This window comes from Anas acuta, chromosome 2 (assembly GCF_963932015.1).
Source record: "Anas acuta chromosome 2, bAnaAcu1.1, whole genome shotgun sequence".
In the NCBI taxonomy this organism is placed as follows: domain Eukaryota; kingdom Metazoa; phylum Chordata; class Aves; order Anseriformes; family Anatidae; genus Anas; species Anas acuta.
Window position 1 is genome coordinate 53,812,269 of NC_088980.1, and position 16,783 is coordinate 53,829,051.

Below are 16,783 nucleotides of genomic sequence, written 5' to 3' on the forward strand. Positions count from 1 at the left end.
AATGCAATTCTTCAACCAGGAATTTTCCTCCTTTTACATAAAACAACTTCCTCCACAAAAATCAATTTTTGAATTATCCCTCTCAATACCAAATGTTCAAAATACCCACAACATATGTTTTAACACAATGCCTGATTAGGCCATCATTTGCAGTTTGGTAGTAAAACAAACTTTTTAAAAAAATATGTTCTCTCTAGTAAACTTACGGGGCATCTGCCCACCAGAAACCACATGTTTACCTTTAGTTCTACCTCTGGAAACTGATACTGGCCTAATGTGAAATAATAAACATCTTCAGCTAATCAAGTATGAAGGCAGTTTAAATTATTTAAAATCATATCTTTAATACCATAGTACACACCAGTCTAGAAAGCTTACCTGTATGAGTTTCCTTGTTTTTTGGTATATCGCTTTGCTTCTTCCAGTACTGGGTCCAGCTGAAATGAAGGGAAGATACCTGATCCCCCTTTAGCAGGAACTTTCTTCCATTGCATCTGACAGAGTCAGACAATTCATGCTTGCTCTCACTGGTCAAGTTTTCATCATTTTTGCAAACAGAGAGTTCTTTCTTCCTCTCATTTTTATCTTTTGGAGTATATGCATGTGAAGACTTCTTACCTACTTTTGTATTTTTACTACGATGAGAATCATGTCTTCTCTGACTCTCTTTTTCCGCTGGAGGTTTATTCCACACGGGCTTCCGGGGATATCTTTTGTTTACGTAATTGTAGCCTTTCTGCTCATCCCCACTACCATTCGGTGCCTCACAAAATGCCTTTCCAACAGATGACTCTGAAGAGTCAGACTGACTCAAATCCAAAGATGGAACATTTTCAAACAGCTCTGCTTTCTGTTTAGAGTTAATTCTTTTTTCTCGCTCATGTATTTGCCTTCCCTTCTCCCTGAAACCTCTTCCAGATGCATGCATCAAGTGTGTTTTCTTTGGCTTTGCTCCTCTGCTATCTGCATTAGGTACATCCCTATCACTCTCTGACGAGAGAAGGTCATTATATCCTCTAGGAGGTGCTCTTCTTCCATGTACCATTGCAGCATCTGAAGTTCCTGCACTTGCAACAGTATCAGTAGTACTTTGTCTTACCTTATTTCTAGCACAGGTGCTATCATTTCTTGATCTGTGCCACCTCTGGCTTTGAAAGTAACGATTTTTTGAACTTTTACTGGTACCAAAATACTGGTGAAAGTCTTGAGAATTCCCATACTGACTTTCAGGATTAAAAACACCACAATGCTTTGTGGAAGAGTTTTCATAATCCGTAGCTCTTTCAGACAGACTAGAAAATGGTAAACTACTTCTACTCTGATTGCTGCTAGATTCTTTCCTATCTTTATTTACCCAGTTTACATCTGTAGATTGTCTTTCTCCTGAAAGGGAATCAGGGGCATCAGGACTGAGATTCAGTGCACCTAAAAACATAAAGACAAAAAATAAACACGTCTTAAAAAAAATACCATACAGGCAAAGGCCTAAAAGTTTAATCAATTGCAAGCTAGACATAACTACTAAAAATAAGTTTCTAGAAACTCAAATTGAATGATAAAGCATCTTGACTTCTTTAGACAAAGACTGTGATGGCCTAGAGTTAGGAACAGCAAAAAAGCCTAGGATTAAAAAACAAACAAACAAAACACTTGGAGCAGCAATGCATGTATAAGCACGATACATGTCTCTTTCTGTCATTTCTACAACTGAAGTGATGAGAGAGGTGCATGTTAGAAACCCCATCTAGCTCAATTCTGAAACTTATTCTCAACAAAAAAAGCCCTGGAGTGAAGAGGTACCAAATGAAAGATGGTTAATACTCAAAGATCAGCTCCATGGTCAAGCATGGTCCATCCCAATGAGCACGAGGTTGGGCAGAAGTGGCCAAACTCACAAAAAGGAAGCGTACAGGGGATGGAAGCAAGGACAGGTAACCTTGGGAGAAATGCAGAGAAATCATGAGAGCATCCAGGAATGATGTTTGGAAACCTAAAGTCCAAATGGAATTGAGTTTGGTCAAGAACATCAAAGATGACAAGAAGGGCTTCTGTAAGCACAGAGGTGACTAAAGGAAGACCATGGAAAATGTGGGCCCACTGCTGAACAAGAGGAACGTCGTTACACAGAACAGGGAAAAGGCTGAGGTACTGAAAGCTTTCTTTGTCTTGGTCTTTCCTAGAAAGACTGGCTTTCTGGAATCCAGGCTCCTGGGGACCAGGGGAAAGACTGCAGCAAGGAACATGTATCCTTAGGGGAAAGAGATCAGGCCAGGGCATACTTAACTGGACATACGTGCTTCTGTGGTCCCTGATGGGATGCACCCACAAGCTCTGAGGGACCTCGTATCACTGTGAGGCCACTCAAAAATCCTTGGTGACTCAGAAGTTCCTGGATACTGGAGGAAAGCAAATGTCCCTCCTACCTCTAAGGAGGAAGGCACAGAGAGCTACAGGGCAGTAAACCTCACCTCAGTTCTGGGGAAGGAACAGCTGATTGTGGAATTTCCAGGCACATGAAGGACAAGAAAATCATGAGGTCACCATGAAGTCACCAAGAGGAAGTCATGCTTGATCAACCTGACAAGCTTCTCTGATGGCCAGATGGATGAGGGGAGAGCAGACTACTGTCTACCTGGACTGCAGTAAGGCCTTTGACACTGTCCCCCCATAAGATCCTTACAGACAAGCTGTTGATGTTTGGGATAGATGAACAGACAGTGAAGTGGGCTGAAAACTGGGTGAATGGACAGGCCCACAGCGTGGTGACCAGTGTCACAAAGTCTAGTTGGAGGACCGTAACTAGCAGTATACCTCAGGGGCCATTACTGGCTCCAGCTGTTTTTAACATCTTCATTAATGACCTGGATGATGGGGCAGAGCATACCCCCAGCAAGTTTGTAGATGACACAAAACTGGTAGGAGTGGCTGATTCACCAGGGGGTCATGCTGCCATCCAGGGGACATTGACAAGCTGGAGAAATGGGCTGGCAGGAACCTCATGAAGTTCAACAACGGGAAGTTCAAAGTTCTGCACCTGGGGAAGAACCACCCAAGGCCCATTTTGGGGTCATCCACCTAGAAAGAAGCTTTGCAGAAAGGGACCTGGGGGACTAGTGGACACCAATTTGTATGTGAGTCAGCAATGTGCCCTTGTGGCTAAGAAGGCTAACGGTATTCTGGGCTGCAACAGAAATGAAAAATGAAATGAAAATACTGCCAGCAGGTCAACAGAGGTGATCCTTCCTCTCTACGAAGCACTGATGAGGCCACACCTGGAGTACTGCACCCAGTTCTGGGCTCCTCAGTAACAGAGATACACCAGCATACCTGAGTGAGTCCAACAATGGGCCATGAAAATGATGAACAGTCTGGAGCATCTCTCCTCTGAAGGAAGGCTAAGAGAGTTGGGACTGTTCAGCCTAGAGATAAGGAGGTTCAGGAGGGATCTTATCCAAGTATGTAAGTCCCTGAAGGGGAGAGGGGTATAACAGGGACAGAGCCAGGCTCTTTTTAGTGGTGCACAGTGAAAGGACAAGAGGCAACAGGTCCAAAACTGAGACACAAGAGCTTCCTTCCCTCTGAACATTAGCAAACACGCCTTCACTGTGTGGGTGCTTTTTGAAAGCACCTTCCAAATGACATGCAAATTTGAAGAAACAGATGGAAAACCATAAACCAGATATAAAACACCTCAGTAATATTATTAATTAAGACTTTTTTAAAAAAAATCATCCATGAATAGGATTCCTATTCTTACTGACAGCTTTTACATTGTAAAAAAAATAATCCAGAGAAATGGTAAATTCTACTAACTCAATTGATTACTGTCTGCCAAGACAAGAAACAGCAGAACACATACAAAAATACAATAAACAGTGGCTAACCATGGCTCAGATTTCCTCTGACAGTTAAATGTAAATACATAAATCTCCCAAGAGAAAAGAAACACCTACAGCTAGATTCTAGCCTGTATTTCTATAAAATAATCAAAGAAGTTTCATATTCTCAGCACGTTACATTGAATGAAGAGCCATTAAAGAAGGTGTTTTAATAATAATCCTGAGGCATCCAGCTCAAAATTTAGCAGTCAGTCAGGCAATCACTGGTTATTACATGCTTTGTTTATACACTAGCTCCCAGGAGAAGGCCAAGTTCATTTCAGGGCAGACAGATGTCATCAGTTTCAAACCAAGGCCTGCAGCAAAACCTTTACCAACACCCACAGAGGGGAGGGGGGGCAGTAACACAGGAGAGTGGAAGTTGGAAACACAAATGAAGTCCTTTCATCCATGCTCCTGATCAAAGGGAAGGGGATTGAAAGGGCCAGTTCAATCTAGCCAACCAACAGATGCTTACAGGACTGGTGCCACAGGCAGGGCTTTGGCTACTTAGACCATGGGACTGGCTTTGAGAAGCCTGGGCTGCTGGGGGCTGATGGGGTCCACCTGTCAGAGCATCTTTGAAGAGCATCTGTGGTGACAGGCTTGCCAAGCTGGTGAAGAGGGCTTTAAACTAAAGTTGCTGGGGGAGGGGAACCTCAATCCATCCTGCTCCTCCCAGTTCGATGCTGGTGTCAGCGATAGATGCCCACCCAGAGCCTGGAAAAGGGTCACGGGTCAGCAGGAGAGCACCTGAGGAGCAGCACAAAGGAATTTCGGCCACTCCAGCAAGTAAGCTTCATTCAGGGGCCCAACGTAAATGCCTTTATGATAACACAGTAGCATGGGGAATAAACAAGAGGAGTTAGAGATGTACACACGCCTGCTGGGCTGTAACCTCCCTGAAACTACGGAGGTATGGTGGAACAGCTCCCACAACTGGGGTGTTGGAATGGAAGGATACAGGCTCTTTAGAAAGGACAGGCAGGGGACGTGAGGAGGGGGTGTCACCCTCTATGTCAATGAGCAGCTGGAGTGCAGAGAGCTCTGCCTGGGGATGCACCCAAAATGGTGCAGTTTAGGATCCTGAAGGCAGTGAGGAGGGAGCCCAGCCAGCTCACCACCCTGGACCTCAGGAGAGCAGACCTTGGCCTCTTCACAGATCTGCTTGGTGCAGTAGCATGGGACAACACCCTGGAGGGAAGAGGAGCCCAAGAAAGCTGGTTAACATTCAAGCTAAGGCACATGGGAAATAAGGAGGTAATTGGTGACAGCCAACAAATCTGGTGGCCTTCAGTGACAGGGTTACAGCATTGGTGGATAGGGGAAGAGCAACTGATGTCATGTAGCTGGACTTGTGCAAATATTTGATGCTGTCCCACTCAATATCCCTGTCTGGACTCAGGAGACATGGATTTGACAAAGAGACCACTTGATTGATAAGGAATTGGCTGGATGGTTGAACTCAAAATGTTGTGGTCAACAGCTCAATGTCCAAGTGGAGATCAGCGGCGAGTGGTGTTCCTCAGGGGCCGTACTGGGACCAGTGCTGTTTAACATCTGTCAGTGACATGGACAGAGGGATTGAGTGCACCCTCAGCATGTTTGCTGAAGACACCAAGCTGTGTGGTGTGGTCAACAAGCTTTAAAGGGAAACAATCCACTGGTATGTAACAAATTCAGGTAGCTACCTTTTCACGTTAGTAAATTTTGTGAAGCCTTAGGCCACAGTATGAGCTCCATATCACCTGAACCTGGTATTCAGTGGTGACTGAGGAACAGCGAGCGGCATCGTGTGGGGGCCTGGGTGGTGCTGATGGGGAAGGGGAGGATGTGCTGATTAAGGATGGTGCCAGATGAGAGCCTGCCCTGGGAGACAGCAGAAGTCATCCTGCCCTGCAACAAAGAACCACCAATCTGAAGGAACATAACATATATACACTGAGAACTGATTAGACCATAGTGAAGATTGTAAAGGTTTGTGTAGGATTTGTCTCCTGTACAAAGTATTGTACAGGAGACGAAGATTGTACATGTACAGGCATAAGAAGCCAGGAAAAGTTTTGAGTGGGGTCCCTCCTTGGAGGAACCCAGCTCGAGCTCATACATGGGTATTATTACGTTTTCACTGAATTAAATAAGATTTCACTCTTTGAGTGAATTCTGGATGCCAGTGGAAACCCACTCTAGTAGGGCAAACAACAGGTTCCCCCTAACATGCTGCAGAGAACAGATGCCATTCAGAGGGACCTAGACAGGCTTGACAGGTGAGCCCATGTGAACCTCCTGCAATTCAACAAGGTCAAGTGCAAGGGCCGGCACCTGGGCTAGAGCAGTCCCAAACACAAATACAAGCTGGATGGAGAATAGATTGAGAGCAGACCTCAGAAGGACTTGGGGGTGTTGGTGATGAGGAGCTCAACACGAGCCAGCAATGTGTGCCTGCAGCCCAGAAAGCCAACCGTATCCTGGGCTGCATCAAAGGAAGCGTGGCCAGCAGGTCAAGAGAGGTGATTCTCCTTTTCTACTCTGTTCTTGTGAGCCTGCATTCAGCTCTGGGGTCCCCAGCACAAGAAAGACGTGGACCTATCAGAGCAAGTCCAGAGGAGGGCTGCAAAGACGATCAGAGGGCTGGAGCACCTTCACTACAGAGACAGGCTGAAGGCGCTGGGGTTGTTCAGCCTGGTGAAGAGATGGCTCCAAGGAGACCTTACAGCAGTCTTCCAGTACTTAAAGGGGACCTACAGGAAAGCCAGGGAGGGACTCTTTGACAGGGAGTGTAGTCATAGGACAAAGAATAATGGTTTTAAACTAGGACAGGGCAGATTTTGATTAGATTTTAGGAAGCAATTATTTACTCAGAGGGTGGTGAGGCACTGGAACAGGTTGCACAGAGGACCTGTTGATGAACCATCCCTGGAAGCATTTAAGGCCAGGCTGGACGGGACTTTGACCAACCTGGTATGGTGGAAGGTGTCCCTATCCACGTTGGGGAGGGTTAGAACCAGATGATCTTTAAGGTCTCTTCTGACCCAAACCATTTTATGATTCTGTGACTCAAAGCAATTCAAGTTCTGAAAGGTTATTTCTGAAGATAAGTGACAGCATACAGTGTGTACACATCAGTCTATTTGTAGACAACACCAGATATATCCAGATACAAAATAGTCCAATCAGCTGAACACAAAAGCACACACAACAGGGAAGACACACTGCAGATCTTACAGTACCTGTTTTATACTGTACCAGGAAAAAAAAAAAAGCAAAAAAAGAATGGTACATTATGGAAATCCAAAGCTTTTTGATAGCTTTGGAAGCATAAAACATCTTCCTCACAGAACAACCTCAATCTTTTCTGTCTTCTCTGGGCATTTTATATAACTGTATTCAACTACATCATGCTATAATTTTCACAGACAACACAGATTTGCAAAAGACTGGATTTCTTTCTCAACAGGAATGATATTGTTTCAAGCTTAAAGAACCATACAGTGGGACCCATTTTCATGCAAAACAAAATGCCTGTCCGAAACTTACTATTTATTCCAACTGTGACAGCTCATCTATTAAAAGATATGTTCCCTTCCCACAACTCCTTCCAGAAATTAAAGAAAGAATGACACACAAAAGCACCACTATCATGGAATCACTGAATGGCTGAGGTTGGAAAGGAACTCTTCAGATCATCCGTAGCCCAAACACCCTGCTTGAGCTGTGCCCAGTCAGGTTTGAAACACCTCTATGGACAGACTCCACAACCTCTCTGCAACCTGTTCTAGACCACCCTCACAATGAAGACTTCTTGTGTTCAGACAGTACATGAACTTTGACATTTACCCTTCACTCAATACCACTGAGAAGAGCCTGGATCCATAATTATTTACTTACACTCTCCAGGTCCTTCTCTTTTCCAGGCCACACAGTCCCAGCTCTCTCAGTCTCTCCCCTTAATGAGTAATGCTCCCACGCCTTACTCATATTCGTAGCCCTTTGCTGGACTTTATCCACTAAGGGAAATCTTCCTCGTAGTGGGGAGCCCAGAACTGGACACAATACTACAGTTGCAGCCTCACCAGTGCTGACTACAGCCTCCCTTGACCATTTGGCAACATTCTTCTAAATGCAGTCTGGGTTACTGGCGACCTTCTTTGCAACAGAGGTTCATTTCTGGCTCATGGTCAACTTGTAACATGAAGGACAACATGAAGGACCCCAAGGTCCCTCTCTGCAGAGCTGCCTGCCAGCCTGTTGGCGCTCAAAGTGTATTAGCGCATATTGCTATGCTCTTCTCTCTTTACGTGACTGTCCAAATTCAACGCACCTACATTTAGAACAAAATATTAAGTTTCGGCTGGCCCCCAAAAAATCTGTAATGTTTATTAAATACAAATAGAAACTTTCATTTGGGATGTCTCTTCCAGGTGCACAAGGCTGGAAACTGGAAAGGTATACCAGCATGCCAAATCACTCCACAACTGCCTTGTTCATTATATTCTTCCCCTGGATCTCAATAACCATTCACAATTATCAAAATATCCTGTTCAGGTTTCACATGTGCCATGACCTAAACCAGCCAGTCTTTGACCTCAACTGCTTCCCCTGGTATAACCTGAGACCAGAAAAAAAATTCACATTTAATCTCTCAAAGTCAGGCTGTCCATAAAGTTCTGCACTGGGTTCACATGGCAAGGTTTTGGTAGCGGGGGGCTGTAGCGGTGGCTTCTGTGAGAACAATCCAGAAGCAACCCCACGTTAGATAATGGACCTGGTGCCTGCCAGAGCCGTGCCAATAAGTGATGTTGTTTGCGCCTCCATGAAAGTATATTTAAAACAGTGGAAAAAAAAAAAAAAAAAAACTGCTGCAGAACAGCAGCTGGGAGAGTGAGGAGTGAGAAACAGCCTTGCAGACACCAAGGTCAGTGAAGAAGGAGGGGGAGAGGTGCTCCAGGTGCCGGAGCAGAATTCCCCTGCAGCCTGTGGTGAGGAGCGTGGTGGAGCAGGCTGTCCCCCTGCAGCCCATGGGTCCCACATGGAGCAGATCTCCACGCTGCAGACCACAGAGGAGACCACGGTGGAGAAGGTAGACCTGCACTGGAGGAGGCTGCGGCCCGTGGAGAGCCCCCGCAGGAGCAAGGGTCTGGGAGGAGCTGCCGCCCACCCGTGGGGGACCCGTGCTGGAGCAGTTTGCTCCTGGGGGATGGACCCTGTGGGACAGAGCCACATTTGGAGCAGTTCTTGAAGAGCTGCAGCCTGTGGGAAGCCCACACCAGATCAGTTTTGGAAGGACGGCATCCCGTGGGAGGGACCCCACGTGGAGCAGGGGCAGAGAGGGACTGTGAGGGAGCAGCCGAGATGAAGTGCTGTAGACTGACCACAGCCCCCATTCCCCTGCTCTACTCAGGGGGAGGAGGTGGAAGAGGGTAGATGGGGGAAGGCATTTTTGGTTTATTTCTTTTGTTTCTCACTTCTCTGGCTTGTTAGTTACAGGCATTAAATCATACTATCTCCCTACTCTGAGTCTGTTTTGCCCGTCACAGTAATTGCCATCTCCCCATCCTTATCTCAACCCTTGAGGCCTTTTCATTTTATTTTCTCTCCCTTTCCCTTTGAGGAGGGGGAGTGAAACAGCACCTGAGATGGAGCTTGGCTGCCCACCCGAGTAAAACCACCACAATTTCCTAGACAAAAGCTATTTCACATCTTAATATTGCAGAAACACAAATCCAGAATTAGCTAAGAGATGAGTCTCAATGACACAATACGTATTACCATGGCAAGGAACAAACTCCAGAACTTGATGCCATGTGACAATACCTGGGTTAGCTTCTGTATTTTAAACCAAATGCAGAAGCAGTGAACAGCCCAGGCTAATTTACCATTTTTAGTAACACAGTTTAGCTCAATACAATTATATAAGGCTTTATTCCAATGCATATGCACTGCAGAAAAGGTTTCAGCACCTGAGCTGACTCACAACCTGACAGCACAGAGATGAACAGACAAGCTGCCTGCAGTAGCTCCTCTTTACTAGTCCGAAACTATCAGACTACTCTGAACGTGTCACAGGCCCACATCAAGGCTGTGGACCTATTTCCATGCCATCAAAAACAAACTCAAATGACTTTTCCCTCTTCGCTCACTGCCTGGGTGCTGAGAACAGAGGAGAAGAGGTTGAAGGTAGCATTAGCGGTATAGGCTAATGATATCCTTAGTCTGAATTAACTCCAGAATCATATTTTAACAGAGATTCATATTACAACATTTTACAAGATTTGTATTTTCTTCTTTACCCCCAGCCATGAGTGCCAGGACAGTCCACCTGGCAGAGATTTAACAACCTTATTGACAATGAATGTAGTTAGCTGTCAAGTGAGCCCAAAGTAATACTGAGTACCCGAAAAGTCTACCCAGACTGAAAGAAAAGGAAATGATGAAAGCACTAAACATCATGAATGACTGCAGGCAGGCGCTATTTCTAGTTACACGCCCAGGACACAATTCAGCAGGAGTCCTGCAGCTAACTGCCCACAACAGCACCGGGCAAGTCATTAAAGGTGAGGCTGGGATGTGCCTGGAGAGGCTGCTCCCTCCTCCTCGTCAGCAATCACACCCAGCGAACTTAGTTTGATCCTGCACCTTAAAAACCATCACTGGGGGGGGGGGGGGGGGGGGGGAAATAAATAAAAAATGAACTTTTTTTTTATCGTGGTGCTCAGTCCCATTGCAGGCTCAGCACCCAAGCTCCTCTCGGCACGTGGGAGGTCAGTGGGACGCTGGAGGGGGGTGGGCGAGCACTCGCTAGCAGCCCCCTGCACAACCCCAGAAAACGCCTTAAATAAGGCTTTTAACCCTACGAGCTCCCGTGCGACCGGGGCAGGCCACCGGGGGGCAGGGGGAGATGCGGGCAGGCGAAGATGGCGGTGGTCAGAGCAGCACCAAGTTTCCCAGGGACCAGACACCTCCGTGACTTTATTACTATTAATTATTATTTTTATTATTTTGGTCCCTGTTGTCCCATCACGCCGCCGCAACTCGCCCCATCTCCCCCCAGCCCACAGCCCTCCTCGGGACCCTCCAAGTTGCGGTACAACAACAGGTGGTGCCGCGGCCATAACGGCCCCTAACGGCCCTAACGGCCGTGCCCTTCGCCATGCCGGGCTCCAACCGCTCCCCCCCCCCCCCCCGCGCTCCCAGCGGCCGCACTCACCTGCGCCCAGCCGCGCTTCCGCCATGCCGCCGCTCCCCCCCCCGCCCCCGCCCCGGGACCCCGCCGCCGCCGCGCAGGCGCAGTGGCCCCGCAGCGCCCCTCCCCGCCGAGTGCGGCTCGGCGCGCGCAGCCGCAGCGGGGCTGGAGCGGGGAGGGAGGGGGGGGGCGGGGCCGGGGGCGGGAGGGGGCGCGAGGGCGGGAGGCTGAGGGGAGGGGAGGGGAGGGGAGGGGAGGGGAAGGGAAGGGAAGGGAAGGGAAGGGAAGGGAAGGGAAGGGAAGGGAAGGGAAGGGAAGGGAAGGGAAGGGAAGGGAAGGGAAGGGAAGGGAAGGGAAGGGAAGGGAAGGGAAGGGAAGGGAAGGGAAAGGTGACCAGTGACCAGTGACAACGAAGTATCAGCGCTGGCAGTGCATTGTCTGCTCGCTCGGCAATAAACTTTGTGTCTGTGTTGTCTTTGCCACCGCACTGGTTGCCTTCCAGAGCCTGGGCTAACTTTGGCGTGTGCTGGGAAGCCCACACGAGGCGTCCCATGATGCCGTCAGTGCTGCAGGCAGATCTTGTCGTGCTCCAGCTCCAAATGCTCCCCAGAACTGCGTGCTTTGTCATAATGCGGCTCTCGGCACCAGTGTTGAGCCATTGTATGATTCACACTTCCCTGCAGAGGTTTAGTGCCATGGTTACAGTACATCTACAGAACGGTTCTCTACTTTTGCTGTTGCGGTGTAGCTCCGGAGTCCTCACAGAGCTGCTGATCTTTTTAAGCACTGCCGAGTAACTTCACAGTGCCATAGCAACTGCAGCTCTGAAGAACAGCACCGCTGAGGAACACGCAGGCTCTGCGTTCTGCCCTCCGCACCCTCACCTGTTCTCAGAACAAGGTCCAATCCATGACATAGTTCTTCTACTCTTAGTAAAGTTCACGGCTTGAAACACCTTAAAGAAGCCGTGGGCCTTTTGCAGAAACTCTAGCTGCTGAAAGGCACCCCCCCAGACTCCTGCCACTGCTGCCAAGGAAGTTTGCAAACCAGTAGAGCAACAGCCTTATGAATGTGCTACATGCTTTGCCATGGATTATGAATACATATGAAGTGCTTTGCCATATGTAAAAATTTTTCTCATCCAAGTTAGCAATAAAAGCATGTGATAGCAGCAGAGCTAATGCATCCTCTCACAGGTGATGCGTGGTTTTCCTGCTGCTGCTTGATTTAGTGGAGGACTGTTAGTGTTAGGTCAGAGGTTGGACTCGATGATCTTGAGGTCTCTTCCAACCTAGAAATTCTGTGATTCTGTGATTCTGACAAGATATATGCAGTAGTCCTCTGCTTCCCATGTTCTTTGTCACTGCTGTAGAAACATGACCGTAACACTCACATAGAACTGCTACAGATTTTTAACATTGCTTTACATGAATACCACAGCACTACCACTTCAGTATCCACACTCTTTTTTGCTATCACCAAAAAAATGTTGTGGTATGGAAAGCACTATAGGAATTTGCACCTATGTGTGCTGCTGCAAAAATGCCAGTTATTAGGTCTACACAGAGCTGTTGTGGATGAAATTTTTACACAGGTTTGATTTAGGAGCAATTTAAGATTTATTAATACCGTTATGGTAAATCACAAATTAGATTGTATGATTTTTTTTTTCCTTAGCAGCACTTAATCATCAGTTAATCATTAGCCTACTTAATGCAATAACTCAGTCATCTTTGCTAAAATCAAAATAGTGACGTAGTTAAAGATTCATAAATGGCAAGGTTCACACAAGACTTATGGCAAGGTATTGAGGATTTCTATACGGAAGGGTATTTGGGATTTATATGGTTGTCCATTTTCCCTTTATAGCTAAACAGTTCTTTTTTTGTTGTTGTTTGTTTTTTTGTTTGTTTGTTTGTTTGTTTGTTTGTTTGTTTTTCCCCCTTTCTTCTCTCAAAATTGCATCAGGCCAATTCCATCCACTCCTTATAGCCTAACATAATTGTCCATCATTTCTGTGTAGGCATTTGATTTTATTCTCTTCTTTAGTTTGGCCAAAATAGTCTTTTTTATCTTTTTGTGATCTTTTCTCCTTTTCAGTGCAGGGATAGGTGCAACGATCTCCCCACTAAATCTTACTCCCGCCCTTAAAACATATATATTTTTTTCTACTTCATCCTCCTTGAATATTTCTCTTCCCTTCCCCTCACCGTTTACTACTCATTTCTTTTCTCAGTGTCTGCTTTTTTCCATCTGACTGGCATGACTGTCAGTCATAGGACACACTGCTCCATGTGGTATGTAGAGCTGGGAGCTGAGAGTCAGCAAATTCCACAATACTCTCACAAGAAGAGCAGAGCAGTTTCAATAACACTTCAGGTTCAATAACACTTCAGGTTCAATAACAACTCAAGCAATGGGCCAGGTTGTCCAGCAAGCCTGTAGAGACAGGACAGCCCAAACCACAAATCAAGCCAGTGAGTGACAATGTAGGTACAAGCATACCTTCAACATAGGTCAGGCAGACACTAAAGGTGAGAGCGTGGATTTTAAAGCAGCTCAGGAGAGAAGGAATGGCGACAGCCTTTAAGGATTCTCAAGGCCTGACGGTTACTTTTATAAGTTAGTGTTGAACCCACAGAGCCAAACCCCCAGGATGGTGAGGAGGGACAGGAGAAGATGCCCTGAGAGCCCTGAGAGCCACAGATCTATTTGCTGCAAGTATGCTAGTAAATAGCATTTCCATTGAGGGAGAGGGGAAATTAGGTAGGGAAGCTTACAATCCTTGTGGCCAGAAGAAGTAGTGTGATGCAGTAATGTGTAGGGGTACACAAGAAGGCATGGGAAGAGTTCTGAGGTGCCATGGACTCAGTCCATTGCGGAACATAGAGATGTTCTGTCTCCATTGACCGTTCTTTCAATACATAAGGCAAAAAGAGCCCACGAATATGTGCTTTCATTCAAAATAAATAATACAAAAGGAAACTACCTAAAAATGAAGAAACTGGTTAAAAAAAATAAATGAGTGCCATCTAAAGTTACTGTGTTTGAGAGCTACATGGAGGATTGATAAGGATGTGATATTGGAGGCTCAGAGCTAATGTTTACCAGGGGAAAAAGAAACCTGCCATGGTTAAACAGCAGGGACAAGGGAGCCTGTTGCTGTGGACAGCTCTTCCGAAGCATGCTTCCAAAAGAAAAAATTGGGTCTAAAATTGAAAATAGAATCCCAAATTGTGATAGATGAAATGTAAACTACACCATGAGACAGACCAAAAGGTGTTTTTAAGAGAAGAACTGCCTAACAGTTCTACTGAAATTCTAAGGAGTCAACAAGCTTGTGGCTAAGGGAGATAAAGTTGACAATGGATTTCTGGAAGGTATTTGAAAAGGTCATTCATCAAAAGCTCTTGAAAGTTACACTGCCAGGGAATAAATACCTGCAGGGGTAAATAGCTGGCTAAAATGGCATGAAATTGCAGTAGAAATCAATTCCAATTTCACAGTACGAGGAAGCCAACTGTAAAGATCCATACAGATGTGTTTGTGAATGCGATTTGTGCGGCATATTTATTGTGCCTCTGGAAACAGTGTCAGAGTATGCTGATGGTACAATGTTTTTTAGGGAAATGTAGGCAATAGCAGAATGAGAAGAACTGCAAGCAGAAGTGTCTTAGGATACTGAGTGTATGAGCAAAAAATGGCAGATGGAATTCCAGAAAGTTAAATGTAAAGTAGTGCATATGGGATAAAAAAGTCCTATCTTCATATTTAAAAGGAAGGGCCCTGAATTGTTGTAAGTTATTACAGGTAGTTGTATGCAAATCTCTTCTCTTTGCCCAGTAGTGCAAAAGAAAGCAAATTTAACTTTTAAGTGCTTCTAAGAAAGCAGTAAAGAATAAAATAGAGAAAACACCAAGACAGTGTATAAACTGATAAATATCATGCACAAACCTAGTTCTTCCATCTCAAAAAGTATATGGAAAAATGGGGAAAGGTTGATGAAAGGGTAGTAAGAAAGGGGATCAAAAGCATGCAATGACTTCTGTACAAAGAATTACTCACATAAACCTTCTGGAAAGTAATGTATTTAGGAGTGGGAGGGGGTCTGTAACTTGCTAGAGGTCTGTAACTTGTAGAGGGAGGAATCAGATGAGGACTAACCCTACCATCCTTTGACAGCTGATAGCAAATAAAAGATTGTTTGCAGTACAGTTGGCCAAGCCACATTGAATGAAAGTAAAATGTCAAGATAAAGCTGCACTTGACCTCACAAGTTTGGTTGCTTTGATGGTCCAAAGAAGTTAGAAGCTGAAAGAAAGCACACTGGTGGGGTGTACGCATGATACTAGTAATAGAACGGTCACTTTGGAAGATCTGAGTGTGCACCCCCAATGTGCCACACAGAAAAGTTAAGGCCATGGGTGCTTATCTTTTTTTACATGATACTGTAATATTATTTATAACAATGTAATAATAATATAATTGCCTGGTAATGTCTAAATAAAAAAGCTGTTTCAAGTCTTTCCTAAATGAGCTGTTTCCTTACTATTGTTGCACCCCGGGGAACTGGTAGGGATTTTCCTTAGGCAAGTAAAAGTGAAGTACCAGCTCAATAGATTACACTTCCACCCAGAAGTTTGTCTCTTTAGTGAGAAGAAAATAATTCTATCTGCCTCTGTTTCTGTTCTAGAGATCTGAAGTACTTTAGAGACCTATTAGACTGCTCAGGATTATCCATGGGGGAATAAACACAAGTATCTGAAATCAGCAAGAGCAACTGAAACAAGATTCCATTGAATGACTGCATAGAAATTCTGCATATTAAGTCCCTCTGCATATCATGAAAGCAAGGATGGGTGGACTTGGCACATATCCATTGAGTAATATTATTAACTTAATTTTTTTTTGACATCAGATAAAACATTTGGATATCATCAAAGCATTTGAAAGTGTTTAATGTAGTGAAAAATACAATGAAAACATTTAACTTACTTGTTGTGAGATCAGTTGAAAAGATAAGAAAGAATATTGGAATGATCATTAATAAATTATATAAATTACGTTCCTTGGCCTGATATCCTCTCACTTGTTTTTCTTCCCTTTAACCAGAATCTCACATCACTAGAGTTCTTGTATCAATATTAAGGAATGCTTTAAGCATCAAAATACTGTGGTTTCTTAAATGCAGACTGTTAATTACTCAGGCACCCTAACAAATCTCTTAAAATTTGCTTAGAGAAAGTGTAGACTTGAACACCTTTCAAATACTCCCAGTACCTCTTTTTAAAATAAAATAACTGAAAACTTGATAAATTTTTAACATGCCTTTTCAGCTATTTGGAATATATTTTTCTGAAGTAATCTGTGGTGCTATTCCACTGCACATTACATAAAGGTCTTAAAACACACCTGTATATGAAATGCAAATCCTTCAGACACCTCTTCGTGCAGTTTAGTGCAGAAGGTATTTTTATGTGCTTTAAAAACCTTTAAACCTCCTTTACTTTAGTGCAGGAGGTATTTTTTATAATTTACTGATAGCACCTCAAGGGGCTTTCATAGTATTAACACCCTAGAAAAACTTTCATAGAATTAACACCCTAGAGAAAGTATGTGGGAGAAACACTTTCCACAAATATAAGATTTTTGCCTATTAAAAATAAACAACACAAATTGAAGTAAAGCAAGATTTGCATATTGATACTTTCTAATGCAAAGC

The 16,783-nt window shown here is 44.8% G+C and overlaps 1 protein-coding gene across 4 annotated transcripts in view; it reads right to left on the minus strand.

The window, feature by feature from the left end:
* The window catches only part of NFX1 (nuclear transcription factor, X-box binding 1), a 57,222-nt gene extending 45,986 nt beyond the window's left edge, over nt 1-11,236 (minus strand). For all 4 annotated transcript variants that reach the window (XR_011093287.1, XM_068672869.1, XM_068672868.1 and 1 more), the window contains exons 1-2: nt 11,086-11,236; nt 379-1,425 (exon numbers count right to left, since the gene is read on the minus strand). Coding sequence is in view for 3 of the 4 variants with exons in the window: in XM_068672869.1 (XP_068528970.1) it covers nt 379-1,425; nt 11,086-11,110 (1,072 nt within the window). In the remaining variant the exon portion in view is untranslated. The remainder of the gene's footprint in view (nt 1-378; nt 1,426-11,085) is intronic.
* Nucleotides 11,237-16,783: the final 5,547 nt, after the last annotated feature.